The 20,171-nt window shown below is 42.1% G+C and overlaps 1 protein-coding gene across 1 annotated transcript; it reads right to left on the minus strand.

Annotated features, from left to right (window-relative positions):
- Window positions 1-2,140: 2,140 nt before the first annotated feature.
- LOC306765353 (casein kinase I) lies at window positions 2,141-19,574 on the minus strand. The gene is made up of 9 exons (XM_079252773.1): window positions 19,116-19,574; window positions 10,743-10,853; window positions 10,136-10,284; window positions 8,189-8,417; window positions 7,942-8,112; window positions 7,716-7,864; window positions 6,543-6,711; window positions 6,283-6,395; window positions 2,141-3,642 (listed from the first exon to the last, which is right to left on the minus strand). Exons 1-9 carry the CDS (start codon window positions 19,189-19,191, stop codon window positions 3,592-3,594), a joined length of 1,218 nt encoding a protein of 405 aa, XP_079108899.1. The 5' UTR covers window positions 19,192-19,574; the 3' UTR covers window positions 2,141-3,591.
- Between the last annotated feature and the right edge of the window lie 597 nt (window positions 19,575-20,171).

Here is a 20,171-nt window from a genome sequence, read left to right on the forward strand (position 1 = left end):
ACTGCTTCTATTTACTTCTTTTTACTACAATACTGCTTCTATTTACTCCTTTTTACTACAATACTGCTTCTATTTACTCCTTTTAACTACAATACTGCTTCTATTTACTTCTTTTTACTACAATACTGCTTCTATTTACTCCTTTTTACTACAATACTGCTTCTATTTACTCCTTTTTACTACAATACTGCTTCTATTTACTCCTTTTTACTACAATACTGCTTCTATTTACTCTTTTTTACTACAATACTGCTTCTATTTACTTTCTTTTTACTACAATACTGCTTCTAATTACTTCTTTTTACTACAATACTGCTTCTATTTACTTTTTTACTACAATACTGCTTCTATTTACTCCTTTTACTACAATACTTCTATTTACTCCTTTTTACTACAATACTGTTTCTATTTACTCCTTTTTACTACAATACTGCTTCTATTTACTCCTTTTTACTACAATACTGCTTCTATTTACTTCTTTTTACTACAATACTGCTTCTATTTACTCCTTTTTACTACAATACTGCTTCTATTTACTCTTTTTTACTACAATACTGCTTCTATTTACTTTCTTTTTACTACAATACTGCTTCTATTTACTTTCTTTTTACTACAATACTGCTTCTATTTACTCCTTTTTACTACAATACTGCTTCTATTTACTCCTTTTCACTACAATACTGCTTCTATTTACTTCTTTTTACTACAATACTGCTTCTATTTACTTCTTTTTACTACAATACTGCTTCCATTTACTCCTTTTTACTACAATACTGCTTCTATTTACTCCTTTTCACTACAATACTGCTTCTATTTACTCCTTTTTACTACAATACTGCTTCTATTTACTCCTTTTTACTACAATACTGCTTCTATTTACTCCTTTTCACTACAATACTGCTTCTATTTACTTCTTTTTACTACAATACTGCTTCTATTTACTTCTTTTTACTACAATACTGCTTCCATTTACTCCTTTTTACTACAATACTGCTTCTATTTACTCCTTTTCACTACAATACTGCTTCTATTTACTCCTTTTTACTACAATACTGCTTCCATTTACTCCTTTTTACTACAATACTGCTTCTATTTACTCCTTTTCACTACAATACTGCTTCTATTTACTCCTTTTCACTACAATACTGTGTCTATTTACTTCTTTTTACTATAATACTTTTTACTTTATCTGCATATATGTGTAGATACACGAAATATTTAACCTTCTACCATAATGCCCTCTCCAAATGAAAGTGTTGCAGTTTATCTCAGTAGAACCTGAACGTTTGGGGCGTTACCGCCTGTGGTTACCGAGGTGATGGTTCAAGTTCCGGATGTGGCAACAGAGGCGGACCACGGTGGGATCCTCAGCAGGTCTCCCGATAGTCCCAGCTGTTCTGTGATGATCCTTCCTCACCTGTTCTCCACCGGTCGCGCTGGTTAGCCCCTTGCCGGCGAGCTTCCGGGTTATATCATGTTTATTAACATGTTGGTATAAAATCAGACAAATCAGAAACTTTCAGATGAAAAAACGGCCATTTATTACAGTAAAAACATACGAGTCATGTCATGGTTTCTAATGTATCCTGAGCTTTAATTTTGTGCAAATTTACGTCTTTTTTGCAACATGTAAAGAATTTGAGCATAAATATATAATAAACTCTGGTCTTGATACAAGGAGTTCCTGTGGAGACGGTGTGTGTGTGTGTGTGCGCGTGTAGAACAGAACTTTTCTCCTTCAGATGTCGAGATGTTTGAACCTTTTTACATTTTTGGGTTTTTGAAGGATTTAGTTGAATCATTTTTTCTCTCAGCTGTGACATGAAATGTTTTTTTAACGGTGCGTTTCCTCTTCGGCATCATCATCATCATCACTTCAAACGTGTGTAAACTGCAGAATGAAGCATGTGGTAAAAGGCACACGCAGGGTAAAAGCTAAATATTTGTTGGTTTATCCATAATTTAATTAAATGAAACTACTTGTGTTTCATTAAAACCTGAAATATTTACTTGTAATTTACAGATTATTCAAACCGATACTGGGAAGTTGCCAGGCAAACCAGTAGAGGGAGCACAGAGCTGTGGTTGTACTGGGTTGTAATGGATGCATTGTGTGTTGTGGTCAATAAACATCAAGACGTACAAGTACTTATTAATTTATTTACACAGTTTAAAATACACAAATACAGTGGCATTACAAATGAGGAGAAAAGTCTTAAGATGGGAGTGAAAAGAACGATTTCCCATGAATCCACAGATGCATTGTGGGACATGAGTCACCATCTGCACTGTTAAAAGCAGAATGTGATGGGCGGTGACTAAATAAAAACCCATCCCAGGTACAGTGTGCACTGCCGTCATCGGTGAGACATACAAGCTAATCCATCACTTTGTTTTCAAGCCCACACATCAACTATACTGAGGAAAAAAAACATCTTAGCAGGAAGTCTAACGGAGCGCGGCGCCCCCCGTCCCTCTGAACACGTCACGGTGCGGACTTTACACAACAACATGTAGAAATCACAGCTACAACCCGCTCCCCGTCAACTACAACACTTTGCATCAGTCTATCACACACACACAAGATTCTACTTTAAAACTCAGCCTCCCACACACACACACACACACACACCTCCTCACCTCCCAGCAGATCTGTCCATGTTCTACACACACACACACACACACACACACACACACACACACACACACACACACACACACACACACACCCCCAGCTGCTCGTCTGGGAAACGCTCCGAGGAAGGAGCTCAGAGTTCCCGTCCAGGCTGTAATCAGACCCCCGGTGACGTTGAGTCCGTTGAGCTGCAGGAGCGCCGACTCGGAGACGCAGACGGGATGAAAACTGACTGACTGACCGCGGAGGAGGTTTTCATCACATCTGATCTGGCAAAAAGAAAAACTCTGGAAACAAAACAAAAAGTCTGCTTTTGTACCCAACACGAGGACACAGAGGAGTTAGAGAGAGAGAACCCCGCTGGAACCGAAGACACAACCGTAAACACACAAAGACCACATGGACTGACCGCCATTCACAGCTTCCAGAGGCATCAGGAGGATGGGATCGCCGCCGTATCCCAACGATTCACCTCAACACACCAGAACAGAAGGAAATTAAGACCGAAGTTTGACGGAGTTGGCGTCCGCCAGGCGCTGCTCATGATTTAATGCTCGACGCGAGGAGTGAAATCAGAAAGGTGGAGAGAATCCATGGCTTCATCGGTGAGGAGGAGGCTGTTTCCACATCTTCCATACAGAAGAAGAAAGCTTGCTGTGGCTGCTACTTTGCCAAGATGGTTGTTAAGGCAACCAAACTGAGCTCTACCTGCCCATCACACACACACACACACACACACACACACACACACACACACACACACACACACACACACACACACACACACACACACACACACACACACACAGTCTCCTGGCTGTGAAGCTCAGCCAGACTCTGGATGGAGGTTCAGAGTCCTCTCAGAGTCCCGTTGATCTGATGAAGAGGCGGTGTGTGTGCTGCAGGTGGAGGTGGTGTGTGTTGAGGCCTTTGTGGTGGACAGGTGGAGGGGGGTTTCACCGGGGAGCTGCAGACTGGAGGCCACTGGGCGTGACCCGGGACAGAGCCTGAAAGAGACAGGAAACATCCGGTCACTGGTGAGGAACTGGACCCATAAACCGACCAGACCGCGACGCAACTTCCAACTGGGACCAGAAACCAGTAGCCCAGTTCAGCTGGAACATGGTAGAACATCTAAACCTGATCCCTGCTGAAGGAAAACCACATCACTTCCAACTGGGACCAGAAACCAGTAGCCCAGTTTAGCTGGAACATGGTAGAACATCTAAACCTGATCCCTGCTGAAGGAAAACCACATCACTTCCAACTGGGACCAGAAACCAGTAGCCCAGTTTAGCTGGAACATGGTAGAACATCTAAACCTGATCCCTGCTGAAGGAAAACCACATCACTTCCAACTGGGACCAGAAACCAGTAGCCCAGTTCAGCTGGAACATGGTAGAACATCTAAACCTGATCCCTGCTGAAGGAAAACCACATCACTTCCAACTGGGACCAGAAACCAGTAGCCCAGTTCAGCTGGAACATGGTAGAACATCTAAACCTGATCCCTGCTGAAGGAAAACCACATCACTTCCAACTGGGACCAGAAACCAGTAGCCCAGTTCAGCTGGAACATGGTAGAACATCTAAACCTGATCCCTGCTGAAGGAAAACCACATCACTTCCAACTGGGACCAGAAACCAGTAGCCCAGTTCAGCTGGAACATGGTAGAACATCTAAACCTGATCCCTGCTGAAGGAAAACCACATCACTTCCAACTGGGACCAGAAACCAGTAGCCCAGTTCAGCTGGAACATGGTAGAACATCTAAACCTGATCCCTGCTGAAGGAAAACCACATCACTTCCAACTGGGACCAGAAACCAGTAGCCCAGTTTAGCTGGAACATGGTAGAACATCTAAACCTGATCCCTGCTGAAGGAAAACCACATCACTTCCAACTGGGACCAGAAACCAGTAGCCCAGTTCAGCTGGAACATGGTAGAACATCTAAACCTGATCCCTGCTGAAGTAAAACCACATCACTTCCAACTGGGACCAGAAACCAGTAGCCCAGTTCAGCTGGAACATGGTAGAACATCTAAACCTGATCCCTGCTGAAGGAAAACCACATCACTTCCAACTGGGACCAGAAACCAGTAGCCCAGTTTAGCTGGAACATGGTAGAACATCTAAACCTGATCCCTGCTGAAGGAAAACCACATCACTTCCAACTGGGACCAGAAACCAGTAGCCCAGTTCAGCTGGAACATGGTAGAACATCTAAACCTGATCCCTGCTGAAGGAAAACCACATCACTTCCAACTGGGACCAGAAACCAGTAGCCCAGTTCAGCTGGAACATGGTAGAACATCTAAACCTGATCCCTGCTGAAGGAAAACCACATCACTTCCAACTGGGACCAGAAACCAGTAGCCCAGTTCAGCTGGAACATGGTAGAACATCTAAACCTGATCCCTGCTGAAGGAAACGTTGTTAACCGGCTAAAAACCGCGGTTGTTCTACTTTCTTCTGACTTGAAGTGGGAGATCGGGTACCTGTCAATCGAAAGGACACGCCGCTAAATATGCCGAATTTTGAGATTAAATTAGTTTTAAATGGTTGAGTCACAAAAAAAAAAATTCACTCCCCCCCCAGTTGTCATGAAAGTAAACCTGACCTATTAAACCGAAAATTGATTTTTGTACCAGGCTGTAAACATGTTTATTTCTGCTGTGAAGTTGGTCTTTCTAACATGGGAGTCTTTGGGGGGTTCGCTCTGTTTTGCAGCCCCTAGTGGATGAAGGGGGAACTGCAGTTTTATGTACTTCAGTGTCGGCTTCACTTTTAACCGCAGGAGGCTCCGTCCATCTGCGGTCTATGGTTTAAAGTGACAAATCTTGCAGCTTTTACTGGAGTTATTAGAGACTTTTCTGGTGTTTTGGTGACTTGAAGGCACATATTGTTCTGCAGTTACTGTCAGAAACGAGCAGCGGGAGCCTCTCCCGTCCTAAACCACCCGGCGACCGGTCTCCCAGTCGCTCCGGCTGCAGGCTAAATGTAGAACAGCAGCAGCTGGTTGTGGAAGTTCACTGGAACTTAGTTTATATTTAGTTTATATTTATCTGTTCAGTTTACATCCATATTACTTTGCCCAGTGAAAGCTTCGTGTTATTTATTTTCTGAAAAGTGTGGAATCCTAAAAACATTGTTTAATGTTAAATAAATTCATGTTGTTAAAGATGACGGATAATTGTGTTAATTAATCGTGATTATCGAGCAGCCCTAATGTGTCCCGAGGACCCCGGCCAGGAACCTGCCAGTCACTGTACTCTTCTGACCTCTGGGGGAGCTGTGGAGCCACAAACCCTGAGGAGAACAAAGCAGCTGATGGAGCTCCAGTTCCACCACGTTCTACCACGTTCTACCACGTTCCACGCTTCAGGTTCTGCTTCCTGCAGCTACACTGACTGGTTGCCTACTTCTCATGATGATGATGTTTTGTTGTGATTGGAGGGAAAAGAGGAAGAAAAACATGGTGCAACAGCTCGAGTCTTAGTGCTGAATCGGCGGTTTCATGTCGCCGTCTTCCTCTCTTGAGCTCATGACAAACGATTTATTTACAAACACTTCGCTCCTCTCTGACCATCTCACACTCGTCTTCCACTCTCTACGTCACACCACTGCTCCACGTCTCGCCGTACCTGTGAGGTGGACATGCGGGAAGTGTCCTGGCGTCCGGTCAGGTCTGAGGATGAGATGTTGACGGGCGCTCCGCGGTGAAGACGCATGCTCACCTTCCTCTCCTTCTCCATACCTGCAGCAGAGAAACACACGGTCAAACATGACGGAGACATGAAGCCGAACCGTCTCCCGGTTCCACAGAAGTCTTGGTTCCTGGTCCCAGTTCAGAGGAACCATCAGTGAAGATGGAGCAGGTGAAGGTAAAAGGCTGGAGGCTGACCTGTGTGAGAGGCCGGGTTGAGGGGGGAGGGCGCTGCGGCGTCCTGAGCTGCCCTGGCTCTTCCTGAGGCAGACGCCATGCCCCTGGCTCCGGGGTTCCTGCTGTGCCTCAGCCTCTCCTCCCGCTCACGCCGCTCCCGCTCTGCGTCCTCCACGGCTCTGTTGGCGCCCTGACACACAACACACGAGTACTTCAGTCTGAGGCGGGAGTCGTTCTGCCTTTACAGGTAATAACGCGACTTCCTGCCAGGAGCTGGAAGGGCTGAAGTTAGCAGAGCCCGACTGCAGTTCAGTCAACTTCACAAGTATTTTAGTTATGTTTAGCAACACTTTAATCATATTTATCCACGCCACCATGGCATCCATGCCACAGAAATTTCCCTCTTTTAGCAACAAGCTCATCAGTTTGGGTCGGCTGCTCATCTTTTAGTGAATTATCCTCTGAAACACGTCTGCTACCGTCTGCCTACATGTTTGTTTATATATCGCAGCGTGCCGTAAAGCGCATCTAGACGTTAAATACTGCAGTAAAGCAGCTTATCCTGGCGTAAACGATAGAGCCTCATATGAAACGATGGACATTTTCATTGTCTAGAGGATAAATATCGTCATATTGCCCAGCCCTGGTAACAAGTGAAGTTCAGCCGGCGTTGCTTTAGGCTGAACAGGATGAGAGAGAGGGGTGGGAAAAATCGAAAAATCAAAAATCGGGATTTTTTTGCTTCACAATTTTAAAATCGGTTTTTGTTTTTTAGACAAAAAAATCGTGTTTTTTTTTCTTCAAATAAATAAATATAATCCATTACAAAATTTTGGTAATTTTTATTGTTTTTATTGATCTTTTTACGTGTCTTGGGCATTATAGCAGCAGAATGATGGTCTGGCGAGTATGTTGTTTTTTCCTCATTGAAATCAAGAAAAATGACGAGCAAAAAAAAAAAATGTTTTATACTTTTTTTTGCTTTTCATCCACAAAAATTAGCAATATTGAAGAATTGTGAGAATTGCGATTTAAATTGAATGGTTACCTAAAAAATGGGAATCGAATCGGGACGAAAGGGTATCGTCACAGCCCTAATGAGAGAATATAAAACCAGAGGAAACACAGAGAACGAACGCGGTGATGAAAGCTGAAGGTGATCTCCTAAACTTTGGCTGCTTCATCATAACTTACGAATTTGAGCATGTTCCAGTCGAAGACGTAGTCGTAGGAGAAGCCCTGTCGGTGGAAGAGGTTCCTGAAGAGCTGGCGGAGGTACGAGTAGTCGGGCTTGTCGTCAAACCTCAGAGAGCGGCAGAAGTTCAGGTAGGTGGCGAACTCAGCTGTGGGAACAGGGTTGATACTGGTGAGAAGGAGCAGCGCCGTGAACGGCTGTTTCTGTGTCAGCAGGCAAACCTACAGGGGTAGCCTTTACAGAGGACCTCGATGGGCGTGGACATCTTCTTCTCACTGATGCGCTCATACTTCTGCCTCTTGGTCGCGGCTTTGAGGCCTTGCCAGGGCAGGGAGCCCAGGTTGAAGTACATGAGGACATATCCCAGAGACTCCAGGTCATCCCGTCTGGACTGTTCTGTAAACACAAAGAACGCAGGTGAGGTTCTGAGGGACCGTCCAGGACACGGTCTCTGTGCAGGACCTGCTCTTACCGATGCCCAGGTGTGTGTTTATGGAGGCGTAGCGGGCCGTGCCGGTCAGATTTTTGTTCTCGCGGTACGGGATGTGCTGGTGTGTGCGAGCGTCGCGGTACTTCTTGGCCAGGCCGAAGTCGATGATGTAGACCAGGTTGCCCTTCTTCCCCAGTCCCATCAGGAAGTTGTCGGGCTTCACGTCTCTGTGGATGAAGTTCTTGGAGTGGATGTACTCGATGCGGCTGATCTGGAGGCAGGAGCAGGAGACAAACGTCAGCGTGATGCAGAATCACACGCAATACCATCAATTCCTGCAAACCGAGCCGAGCCGGGAAGTTCCTGCACACATTTACAGCGGCGTGCAACAATGTGCGGAGAAGCTTCGCATCGGAGAAATGAAACTACAAGAAACAAGGCTTCTGCAGCAGCTTTGTCCTCCCTGAGCTCTCCGCCGTCGCAGCGTTTAACAGACGACGTAGAGGAGGCAGAGGACGGAATAAACCACGAAGAGCCACCTTTTGTTAGATTATTGGATTCATTCAAGTTATGAGAAATAATAGTTATTGGAACAGAATTTCACTTTGCAGGGGCTTCGTGGCCACCATACTTAGACAGGATATACACTTCTGTGTTTCTTTGTCGTTGTTGTAACAATAAACGAGCGGATGGCGGCGCTACACGGTTGTTTTATATCGTCTTTCATGTTTAACAAGAAGTCTTTAAACCAGCTTCTAACTCACAGATAACAAGAGACCGTCTTACTCGCTGGTGAAGCCGAATCAGTCGACTCAATGAGTAAGGCGGTCGGTCTCTTGTCATCTGTGAGTTACAAGCTGGTTGAAAGACTTCTTGTTAAACATGAAAGACATGAACATGACTCTAGATAACTGCTACAGCCAGGTTGAAGTCCAGGCGTGACTGAGCTTTCTCTGTTGCTGCTCCAGAATGATGGAATAGCCTTCCCTACCATGTTAGAGCTGCCCAATCAGTCTCCGATTATCCGCCTGTTCTTAAATCCCACTTTTTTACACTGACTTTTAATCAAACTACAGCATGTTCTTTCTGTGTTTTAATTTCTACTTTTACTTTTGTCTTTTTTAATTCCAGGTTTGAACTGTGGAGAGTTGTTGTATTGTTTAGCACTTGTACTATATAAATAAACTTGAACTTTTTACAGCGATGCAGCTCAGACTTCACAAATCACTGCAATAAATGTGACTAAAATGGCCAACTATGAACAATTGATTTCTAGGCTGCACAACAGAGAGAAGACATATGTAAAAGCACGGGGTCCCTTCCTGAACTGTATAACGAAATGAGAATGTCAGCACACACTGTTAGGCCTCCTACGAATAAGAGGTCTTGTGATGGTAACTAAAATCTGAATCTTTTGTTTTTGTTTTTTTTTTTAAATTTTATTTCTTTATTTTTATTATTATTTCTTTATTTTTCTATTTTCTTTCTTAGGGTGATTTTATTTGTATGCTATTTACTTAAATGGTTTTTTTGTTGGTTTTTTTTGGGGGGGGTTACAACTCATGTGTGTTCATGTATGTGTTGTAACACTGTAAAATGGCAATAAAAAGTTGATTACAAAAAAATTAATAATCCACTATAAAATATTTGTAATTTTTATTGATTTTACTGATCTTTTATTTTCTTCTTGGGCATTATAGCAGCAGAATGATGGTCTGGCGACTGGGTTGGTTTTTCCTCATTTAAATCAAGAAAAACAACAATTTTAAAAAAAAAATTGTACATTTTTTGTTTTTAATCTACAAAAATCAGCAGTATTGCAGAATTTTGAGAATCGCAATTTAAGGCACCCAAAAAAATCGGAATCGATTCGGGACAAGAGCACATTGTCACCGGCCTACTGTTCATGGTAGTTTATTCCTCCAGCAGAGGCCTCCAGACCCCAGAGCGACTTAACGTGGACCCCCCCCCTCCGTCCTGAACGCTCACCATCTGGTCAGCCAGCAGCAGGACGGTTTTCAGGCTGAACTTCCGAGAGCAGAAGTTGAACAAATCCTCCAGACTGGGTCCCAGAAGCTCCATCACCATCACGTTGTAGTCTCCCTCGGCTCCACACCACTTTATTGTCGGGATGCCCACTGACAGAAGAACGGGACACAAACGGCGTTAATGCATCTGAACAGTCATGTGATGGTTTTACTGGTGGAACTGGTGGCATCTCTCTGGCTAAAACACGACCCATCCCTGTCAGTCTCAGAATAAAGAAAAGAAATTTAACAGTTAAAAAGGTAAAAAGTGAATTAAATCTAATTTCTGCTAATGAGGCAGAAGCAGATGACTTATGAAGTTGTTGTAAATATGACCGTGTTTGCTGAATGTGCAGTGTGTTTGGTGTGTGTGTGTGTGTGTGTGTGTGTGTGTGTGTTTGGTGTGTATGGTGTGTGTGTGTGTGTGTGTGTGTGCGTGTGTGCGTGTGTGTGTGTGTTTGGTGTGTGTGTGTGTGTGTGTGTGTGTTTGGTGTGTGTGTGTGTGTGTGTGTGTGTTTGGTGTGTGTGTGTGTGTGTGTGTGTGTTTGGTGTGTGTGTGTGTGTGTTACCTCCTCCTTGCATCATCTTGTAGATCTTGCTCTCTATGTGGAGCTGTGGGTGTTTGGTCTTCACACATTCCAGCTTAATGGCAACCTCCTCTCCTACAGAAATATCCGTACCTTCAGAGAGACGGGACAGAAACGCCGTCAGACTTTCTTCAGGTGAAAATAAAACAGAACGGTGCTTCATCAGGGAGCACCTGTAGCTGGAAACAGGATCATTTGGAGCAACTGAGGTATAATAAACATTTTATTAACAGGTTTTTCAGGAATTTTTTTCTGTTATATAAAATAAAGCTGGACTGTGAGGTAAATAATCTAAAGGTTGCCACTTGGCATATATATATAAAAAATAAAATTTTTTAATGTAATTTGTGATCATTTTAACTAAAGACCTTGAAGCTACTGAGAAATGGATCGTACTTTGACTTCCTGTAAAGCAAAGGCGACAGGATGATGTCTACCGTGTAAAGGTCAGAATTCCCAGATGGAAATGAGCCACATCGTCTGATAAGTTGGGAAAAGCTCCATTAGAAGATGGGGAGGTTATTGATCACCATACAACAAGAGCAATAAAGAAACAGACGAGGTTTTAGTTGGTTTAGGAAGATATACAAACAATAAGTCAGACATAGAGCATCGTGACCTCTTTTACACACACCCTATCCATGCAGAAGATATGCTTCCTCAGTGAAGTGAAATCAACCCATATATTTGATTATCTATAATCCAAATCTTCTAGTACACCTCTATCCACATTATCAATCAGTTTACTCCATTACACATTTTTATTTATTATACTTTAATCACCAAGCCCTTATAATTATGATTTATATAGATCTTCTCCATCTTCTGGTCCCTGGCCTGTTCAATGTTTCCTTCAGCACCAACATCTGCTCTGTGCGACTACGCTGCTGCCTGTTTAAACTCTGAGGCCGCCAACATGGCTCCCACGTCCCAGAATGCAACGCAGCACCCACCCAGCCCGCGTATCTACCTGAGATTTATCCTAAATCCAGATTTTCTTCTCAGTTAAACATTTAGAGTTGACATCACGCCTCATTCTGATTGGCTGCTGAGTACCGTGCGACGCTTTCATAACGTGTAAACAAACACGGCATAACAGAACAAATCAGCACACGTCTGTGATCAGCGTGACGGGACTGGATGCCACGGCTGAGTGAGAGCAGAAATAACCGCAGATCATGTTTTTATGGACCCACCCGGTCCAGAAGTGCTGACAGATCCCCGACGGTCCGCCGTAGGAGGACTCTGACGTAGATAACAAGAGCTCCTGTAACTGGACACCAGGTTACATAATCTCATTACTCACACACATCAACACGGGCTGTTCAGCTATGTACACCAATAACAGCCCTGATGGAGCATCATCGATTTCTCTGAAAGCACGCAGAACATGGTTACCACGGCGACTGTTTAACCCTGACCGTGTCTCATATGTGTTGTATCTCCCAGTTTCATGTCGACCTGCACGTAGAAGCTGAAGCTTTAAATCCCAGTCAGCCTGCAGACGGGATGTTTTCTACCTCAGCTGGCAGAGAATGAGGCTGAAACGGTGTGAAATGAACATATGAACAGATCTAGCAGCATAGAGAGCAACCAGAGCAGGACTTATTACGAACAGAAGTTTTTAGAAACAACACAGAACCCGCTCCAAACCGGACCTCCTGGTAGAAACGGGGTAAAATAGTGACCCAAGTCGACCCAAACCATGCCACTGACGTGCTGGAGATGTAGTTTTCTCACTGTGCTCCTCATCTAAACGTACCGACTACGAACACATCTAGACTCTTTATGTCTCCAAATCTAAACGTACCGACTACAAACACATCTAGACTCGTTATTAATGTGTAGCAAAAGATTGTTTTTAAGTTAAAGACGTTTCAGGACACCTGAGTCACGATGACGTGTAGTTTTATAGCTGGTGAATAAATAAACGGAGAGTAAACAAGCATTTATAAGGCGAGGATCTGCATTGTGCCAGGAATGTAATCTGTCTGAACAGATACTTCTGGGGAATGCGGCTCCGTGTGTTTGGACTGTATGTTCGGCGTGTTTCTGTGAGCTGGTGGCACATGTTAGAACACATCCCTCCACATTTCACTAACTGTGAAACCAACGCTCTTCTACAAACATCAGGCTAAAAGTATTATTTTCAGACAAAAACACCTTTTAATGCTGTTTGAAACAATGAAAAAGGTGATAATTAATCATCTTTGTTACTAAACGGGTTGTTTTATCTATTGTGACTGAAACGCTGGGATGATGTATTATTCACACCTGCTTTTGGGAAAGAAAACACGTTCACACATGTTCCACCTCGGTGGGTTATATTCCTTCACATCACACTAGTAGAATCCATTCAGATCAGCGTTTAAAATGACGTAAAGGAGACATTAAGGTTTGTTTGAATCACTTCTTTAAATTTACTGGATTTAGGTGATTCATAAATCTGATCCATTATTACTCATTTCATTTGGTGTGATTTTTATATTTATAGTGTAATTTACTTACTATTTATTCAGTTTGTTTTAATGTTTTAATACCGTATTCCTTTTATGACCTGTTGTTTTATTGTGCTTTTATTTTGGCGGATTGCGTACAGCTCTTTGTTTTGACTCTGGTTTGTTTTTAAAAGGACTTTATAAATAAAGTTGAGTTGGTTTCTCTTGTTATTCCCAGCGCCTCCCTGCAACACACTTTATTTGCATTTTCATTATAATCCACATACACTGATGGTTATTATTAAAATATTGTTATTTTAATATATTAGAATATTAATATTAAATGTTTGGCTCAGTCTGTTTTTATTAAAAAATATATTTTTATTTTCCCCTTTAAATGTTGTATTTAATCTTTATTTCCAGTGTCTGATCATGTGGTGCGTGTAGAAAGATTTCAACCGTTCAAGACGGAAATATTCTGCATTATCTATTAGCTGCCGAACTGGACATGGGGGACAGAAAGCTTCGCTTTATCAACCACGCTGTCTGAGCGCACGCCACGTTTCACCATGTCATGGTTGTATTTAATCTGTTGGTTAAAGTGATTGTGGACTGTCGGGAAGACGAAGCTAGCCTGGTTGTTAGGGTCTCATGTTTCTGGGAATACTAACGATGTGCAGGTGGAAGCTTGTGTTCCCATGTTTAGTTAATATTGTCTTAAAACAGATCTGGCACTCGAGAAGGAACAGAAAGAAAAATGAAAATTATTGCGCCGGCATTTTATTTTATGGTGCGATTAATTGACTTATTGCGACAGGCCTACGTGATAGATGTCACGGAGTCATCGAACACGTCCGGGAGTTTTACGGTGTGTTCAGACCAAACGCGTTTTGAGCGCCAAGAGCGGCGGGTTTCCATGTAAAGTCTATGGGGAGGCGCGGCAAGGGGGCGGCAAGCTTTCTCGCGTCGCATTTTGGGCATCAGCATTCCGCGCAGAATGCGCGTCAACAGCCAGAGATGGACAAACCTGAACTTTGGCCGCTCAACGCGGGGCGTCAACCAATCACAGCGATGAGCTCACAGCTCCTGGAGGATTCCTGTGGTGAACCCAGACACGGGGCTGAGACGCCATTACTCTGTGCAATATTTAGGATAACCATTCCTTGCTAAAAAGCTGAATGTTACTGATTTGGCAACGTAGCAGGATACGTTGCCTAGCAGCGCTCTGTTAGGGGGCGGCGGCAGCGGCTCTCTGCTGAGTGCGGCTCTTGTTGCATTAACACTGACTATCACTGCCCTACGACAACGTCCTCTAGCTTTATCTATTAAATAAACCAAGCCATATCTCTACTGAATCCGCCATCATTCAGACTGACCGGAAGAAAAGCGCCGCCTCCCTCCTCTCTTTTCCGCCGCATTTGCTGCTCGCTCCAGACACACAAGCGGCAGACGCGGCAGGAGCGTTGGGAGCGTTTTGGGAATTGGACACAAAAGTGGCAGTTTAGCGACCAGCGTCGAGCGTTCAGCGTTTGACGCTCAAAACGCGTTTGGTCTGAACACACCGTTAACATTAGAAAGTTACGTAATGCGTCTTTAATGTGGAAAAAATACGCATAATAATCCTGATAAGTCATTTAGTAAACGAACCAGAGCGCGCTAACTCAAAATCCTCCGCTCAGTGTTTGGTTTTATGAGGAAAAGACACATTTCTGAATACTGATTTCAAACCAATACTCTGTTTCAGAAGATTTTAGTTGTAAATATTCCTGTACACAAATAGCATCCATGGTGCTTGAATCCTCACTAAGAAGGCAGCTCCAAGCCTCCTTTCTCTCGTCTTTTCCAGCAGAAGCATTGAATCATCCTGAAATAAAAGGACATAATCCCATCCCACAACTCCTCGTGACCACTTCAAACCAACACGCGGTTATATTTATCCAGTCGTACCAACTGGGATTTATGTCACAGCAGTATCATTCTTTTTTCACACATTTTTCTCCTTCTAATCGTCAGCTTTAGAAGGATTTTATCACCACATACTTTAACTAATCCCATGCATGTATTTAAGATTCCTGGAAGATGACAGATCCATCATGTTCCCAGCTTATCAACACCACGGCCCTACTTTCACACACCTGAACTACCGAGGAGGTTTGTTAATGTGACTCCGACGTGACGGTAGTAGGAACACATGAAGCGCTAAAGGGCGTCAAGTCATCTTCCAAACTTCAGAAGAAAACCACACAACCCAGAAATGACGTCAAACCTCTCCACTTTAACCAGCAGAATTACAGAAATGCAGCAGGAAACGCGTCAGCCGTCTGTTTAAGTGTTGCCTGGCGTGTTCCAGCTTTTCAGCCTCGAGCTCTGAAACTCCAGAAACTCTAGAATTACACCCGCCCTGCTCCGTAACGTGGACACAAACCAGCACGGCAGAGAGCTTCAGCTGCTTTTCCTAACATTTCACGGCCCGATTCCGTCGGCATAAAGCGCCGACGTGTAGAAAAACAGGAAACGTCAGCCTGACTGGGTTTGGTGGGGGAGTAATGGTTTGTTTGTGGTTATAGATGCTCTTTCAGCTGAGTGTCAACATGCTGGTGGAGAGACAGTGAAGCAGCCCCTCAACGTTCGATCCCCAGCTTCTCCTGCAAACGTCCAACTTCATGCAAATACGACAGAAACAGCAGTAAATATGGCTTAAAGGTCGAAGCAGGAAGTTCAACAGGATGCATCTGCAACCGAACGCCACGCAGTCACATGACCCCCAGCCTTAGCTCCTCCCACGTCACAAGTCTGTCAACAGTCTGAGTGTTTGAGTTTCGCTGATAAAACACACAAAGAACGGTGTTACCCCCCCCCCGTCATCTGTCATCAGGACACCATGTTGCAGCATCGATGACACCATCAAGATTTCTTCACACTATTTTAATCACATCTGAAACAGATTTCTTCCTCTTTATATGCTTCTTTTCTGCAATGTTTTCAATGTTTTATGGGCCATTTCTGTGTTTTTTGTTGTCTTTTATGAGAAATGGTTGTTATGCAAGTTAAATTATTTTTTGTATTATATTGTAGTATATTTACTATTACATGTGTTACATATTTTATTTATTTTTATTTTGTTCTTTTGTTATTTATCTATTTACTTATTCTTTTTTTTCCTGATAATATTTATCCTAATAATGAGAAGAAAAAGAGTTAGAAGTTCCTGTATGACTTCTGAAACAACAGCTGATGTAAACACACACACACACACACACACACACACACACACACACACACACACACACACACACACACACACACACACACACACACACACACCCCCCCGATGTGGCTGTTTTACAGAGTTGTGACACATTATTTAACGGCCACTTGGGAATGGACGGAGAGCTGAGAGAGAACAACAAACACCCACAGATTATGTAAGCTGCTGGCAGCTCTCCCCACCGCTACCAACAGGATCCGATACATCCATCTCTTCTGTCCTCAGCTTCAGACGTAAAACTCTCCACCCAGCAGGTGGTTCACATCCAGCTAGAGGTGGCTCGGCGTGTGCTTCACTTGGCCGAGCGGTGATGGCACTGCCGTTATGCTGCGTCAGGAGACGACAACGGATCCCAGCTCAGGACGCCCGTTATGTAACATTATAACTGGTTCTGATGGGAAACTGGGAATTCCCAGAGCTACGGTTTTCCTGAGACTGGAAAAAAACCTCCAGAACTTTATTTCCACCCTGCGGCGTCGCTTTACACACCACGTCACACATGATGACCGCTGCCGCCGAGTCATCAAAGAAACCCAAAATGACGTTATCAGAGGAAACGACACAACAAGAGAGGAGATGAGTCGACATCTGGCTGACTTTTACCCTCTGAAGAGACCCAAGAGAAGAGACAGGATGAAGATGATGATGAGGCTTGCTGGGAGAAACTTCAGGAATGAAGTGTTTCTAAAATAAAATCCTGTTTTATAACCCTTATTTAATTCCAGTCGCCATCCATCCCATGCAGCCCACGACTGACTCAGACTGGATCCAGTTCATTGCTTTACTTAGCTTTACATTATTTTATTAGCTTTAATATAAACTGGAATAAAGTGGGTCGTGTAACAGATAAGTTTTAGTTAGATCATGAATTGATGACTGGAGATGACTGTTGTGAACTGGAACAATATAAATCAAGCTCAATTTAATCATTTTTGTATGATGAAGTTACTATTTACTTCAAATAGTAGATTTTTTCCAATCTTATTAATTTCCTTTTTTTTTTTTTTTTTTTTTTTAACTATATTCTATTTTTTTATCATTGTGAATTTCAGGAAGTGACTTTTTCTTACTAGTTGGCTTGATTTGAAGGGGAATAGTTAGATTACGGCTCAAATAATGAATATCTTCATTAATCCAAGAAGGTCTGATTAAATAAAACTGAACTAAAAGATGCAGATTCCATTAGTGACTAATCTAATCAGTAAAAAACCACAAGGAAATATTACTCTGCACCACTATACCCAGACGGACTACTGTTTAAAGCCTGAATGGATTAGTTGAATGGACAGATAACATTTAGTAGTCCTTCCTAAAACACAGAACTGCCAAGTATAATTTACATTAACTAGGAGATGACATTTACCAACATATTTAGGTTAATTTAAATGCTCAGATTAACGAAGACTCATCCAAAGCGATAAACAGCTAATAAAAGTACCTAATAAGTAAACATTGAAATATGATATTTATCATCTGGTTTATTAGATTATGTCCAGTCAGCAAATAAAGCTGCAGTGATGATTTGATCTCAGCAGGACACTGAGCTTGTCCTGATCACGTACACAACAGAGCTCCTCACATTTAATTACTTCACCAGTTATCTGTGTGTTTGTCATGTTTACGATGAAAACCTACCAGTAGAACCGGTTTAACCTTTTTTTAATTCTTCTCTGACCGAGCTTAAAGTGAAATATCTCATCAGAAGCTTGCATTTTGAGTGTGTGGCCTTGTCGTCCATCCAGGTGTCAGGCTACAGCTGCTCTAGATGGTATGTCTAGAAACACATATATAACCCTGCTGACTGCTCAATTTTACAGCAAACATCGGCTCATATTTTTACTGATAACACAAACATGTAGAAACATTTACTTAAAAAATTATAGGAAAAGATATTCTATTTTAAATGAATATTTATTTAAAATAAATAGTTTAATATTAAAAGATTTTAATTTATCTTAATGTGTTATTATATTTGTAACATTTTATTATATTTTATATATTTATATTATACTCAATAACATATCATAATAAATATATTTTATTATAAATATTTTATTTATCAAGAATATTTTATTTTGATTAAAATATTAATATTTAAATATTTTTATTTTAATATTTTAAAAACCTGACATTATTGACTGATAAACATTTCCAGATAAGGGATGTCACTGCTAATGTCTGGAAACACATATATAACCCTGCTGATTGCTTAATTTTACTGCAAACATCGGCTCATTTTTTACTGATAACAAATAATATGTAGAAACATTTACTTTAAAAATGATAGAAAAATATTTTATTTTAAATAAATATTTATTTTAATGTTAAAATATTTTAATTTAATCTATGATATTTTATTATAGTTATATTTTATCATATATATTATTTAATTTAAATATTTTAATAATATTTAAACCTTTTATTTTATTTTTTTTTTAAAAACATTAAAAACCTGACATTATTGACTGATATTTCCAGACAAGGGATGTCACTGCTAGCTACTTTCCTGTTAGCCTGGAAGCTAATGTTGCTAACAGCTGATTGTACTGTAGCCTCTCACGGATTTAAAACAGACATTTTCCCCTCGACTTTTAGATACATGGAAACAACATTAAAACAGTATAACAGGTTTAAGTGGCAGCAACATACCCAGATAGATGTCTCCAAACGATCCACTTCCTATTTTCCTGCCCAGTCTGTATCGGTTTCCCACTCTCAGCTCCATTGTAAGCAAACTGTGGTTGGCTAGCAAGCTGACTCGCTAGCTCCAAAATCTCCAGATTATAACCAGATTTTAAGGTCGATGTTGTTTAAAAACCAGAAAAGACAGAAAACCAGACAACCAAAAGCTGCTGAAGCGAGTAAATTTCTCTTCTGTGTGTTGTCTCCGGATGAAGTCGGCTTCCACAATTTTTCGCCTCTCGTTTTAAAACACTTCTTTTATCATATTGTGACGATACAGAGCTTGTTGGAGAGTTCGAAGGGTGTAGTTTCTGCTCTTGATGTTTTTAATGTCGGTGATGGTTAGCTGTCCATGGATGAAGATGGATTTTCACGGGATCCATCAGCGTTTTGGGTCTAGTATTCAGTCTATCTGGTTCTGCTGGACGTTTTGACGTCATTGCGCAGGCTGGGGAGTGCGTGTTACGTCACTACATGGGCGTCAGGACGCCGTCAGAGAGCGTTTAGTTAAAGATCCTCCAACAAACACCATCAGTAACAACCTCATCTGTCGTTCCTGTGCGGAAACCTGCTCAGAAACCCACGTTTTGGATTATAGTATGTCCTTGAAAGATAAAATAACAGGATCTGACATGATCTGATCATTTGAAATATTTAATTCTCAACTAGGTCATCTATTTATTGGGAAACCAGCTTATTTACATGTTATGGTTACTTAAAAAAACCGAACTGTATTGAACATATACACGAGATACATAATCTTTAGTCAGAACCAGAACAGTTTAAAGAAGATTTAACCACATGCACCGTGTCACCGTGCAGTTAGCAGCTCCCCGTTACTTCGGTTATCGGTCGTGCAGATTCGTGCCAGAGACCAATCTTCTCTCTGACAGGGTTTCTTCTCAGACAACAACAAAAGATTTGGTTCCTTTGTCCAACTCGTTTGACTTCGGTCATCTTGCCCTAGGCAGTAACCCACCAACAATTTATCTAAACAAAAAAATAAGACTTTTTAATCACTGG

The sequence above is a fragment of the Telmatherina bonti genome, assembly GCF_933228915.1.
Source record: "Telmatherina bonti genome assembly, chromosome: 14".
NCBI classification, from domain to species: Eukaryota; Metazoa; Chordata; class Actinopteri; order Atheriniformes; family Telmatherinidae; genus Telmatherina; species Telmatherina bonti.

What these genes read in the sequence shown, in the direction of transcription:
- LOC306765353 (XM_079252773.1), bottom strand. Translation starts at nt 19,191, where the DNA reads ATGGAGCTGAGAGTGGGAAACCGATACAGACTGGGCAGGAAAATAGGA. An exon ending in CCTCTGTAAAGGCTACCCCT is followed by an intron (nt 7,865 to 7,941) that starts GTAGGTTTGCCT and finishes CTGTTCCCACAG; the next exon opens with CTGAGTTCGCCACCTACCTG. An exon ending in ACTGGAACATGCTCAAATTC is followed by an intron (nt 6,712 to 7,715) that starts GTAAGTTATGAT and finishes GTTGTGTGTCAG; the next exon opens with GGCGCCAACAGAGCCGTGGA.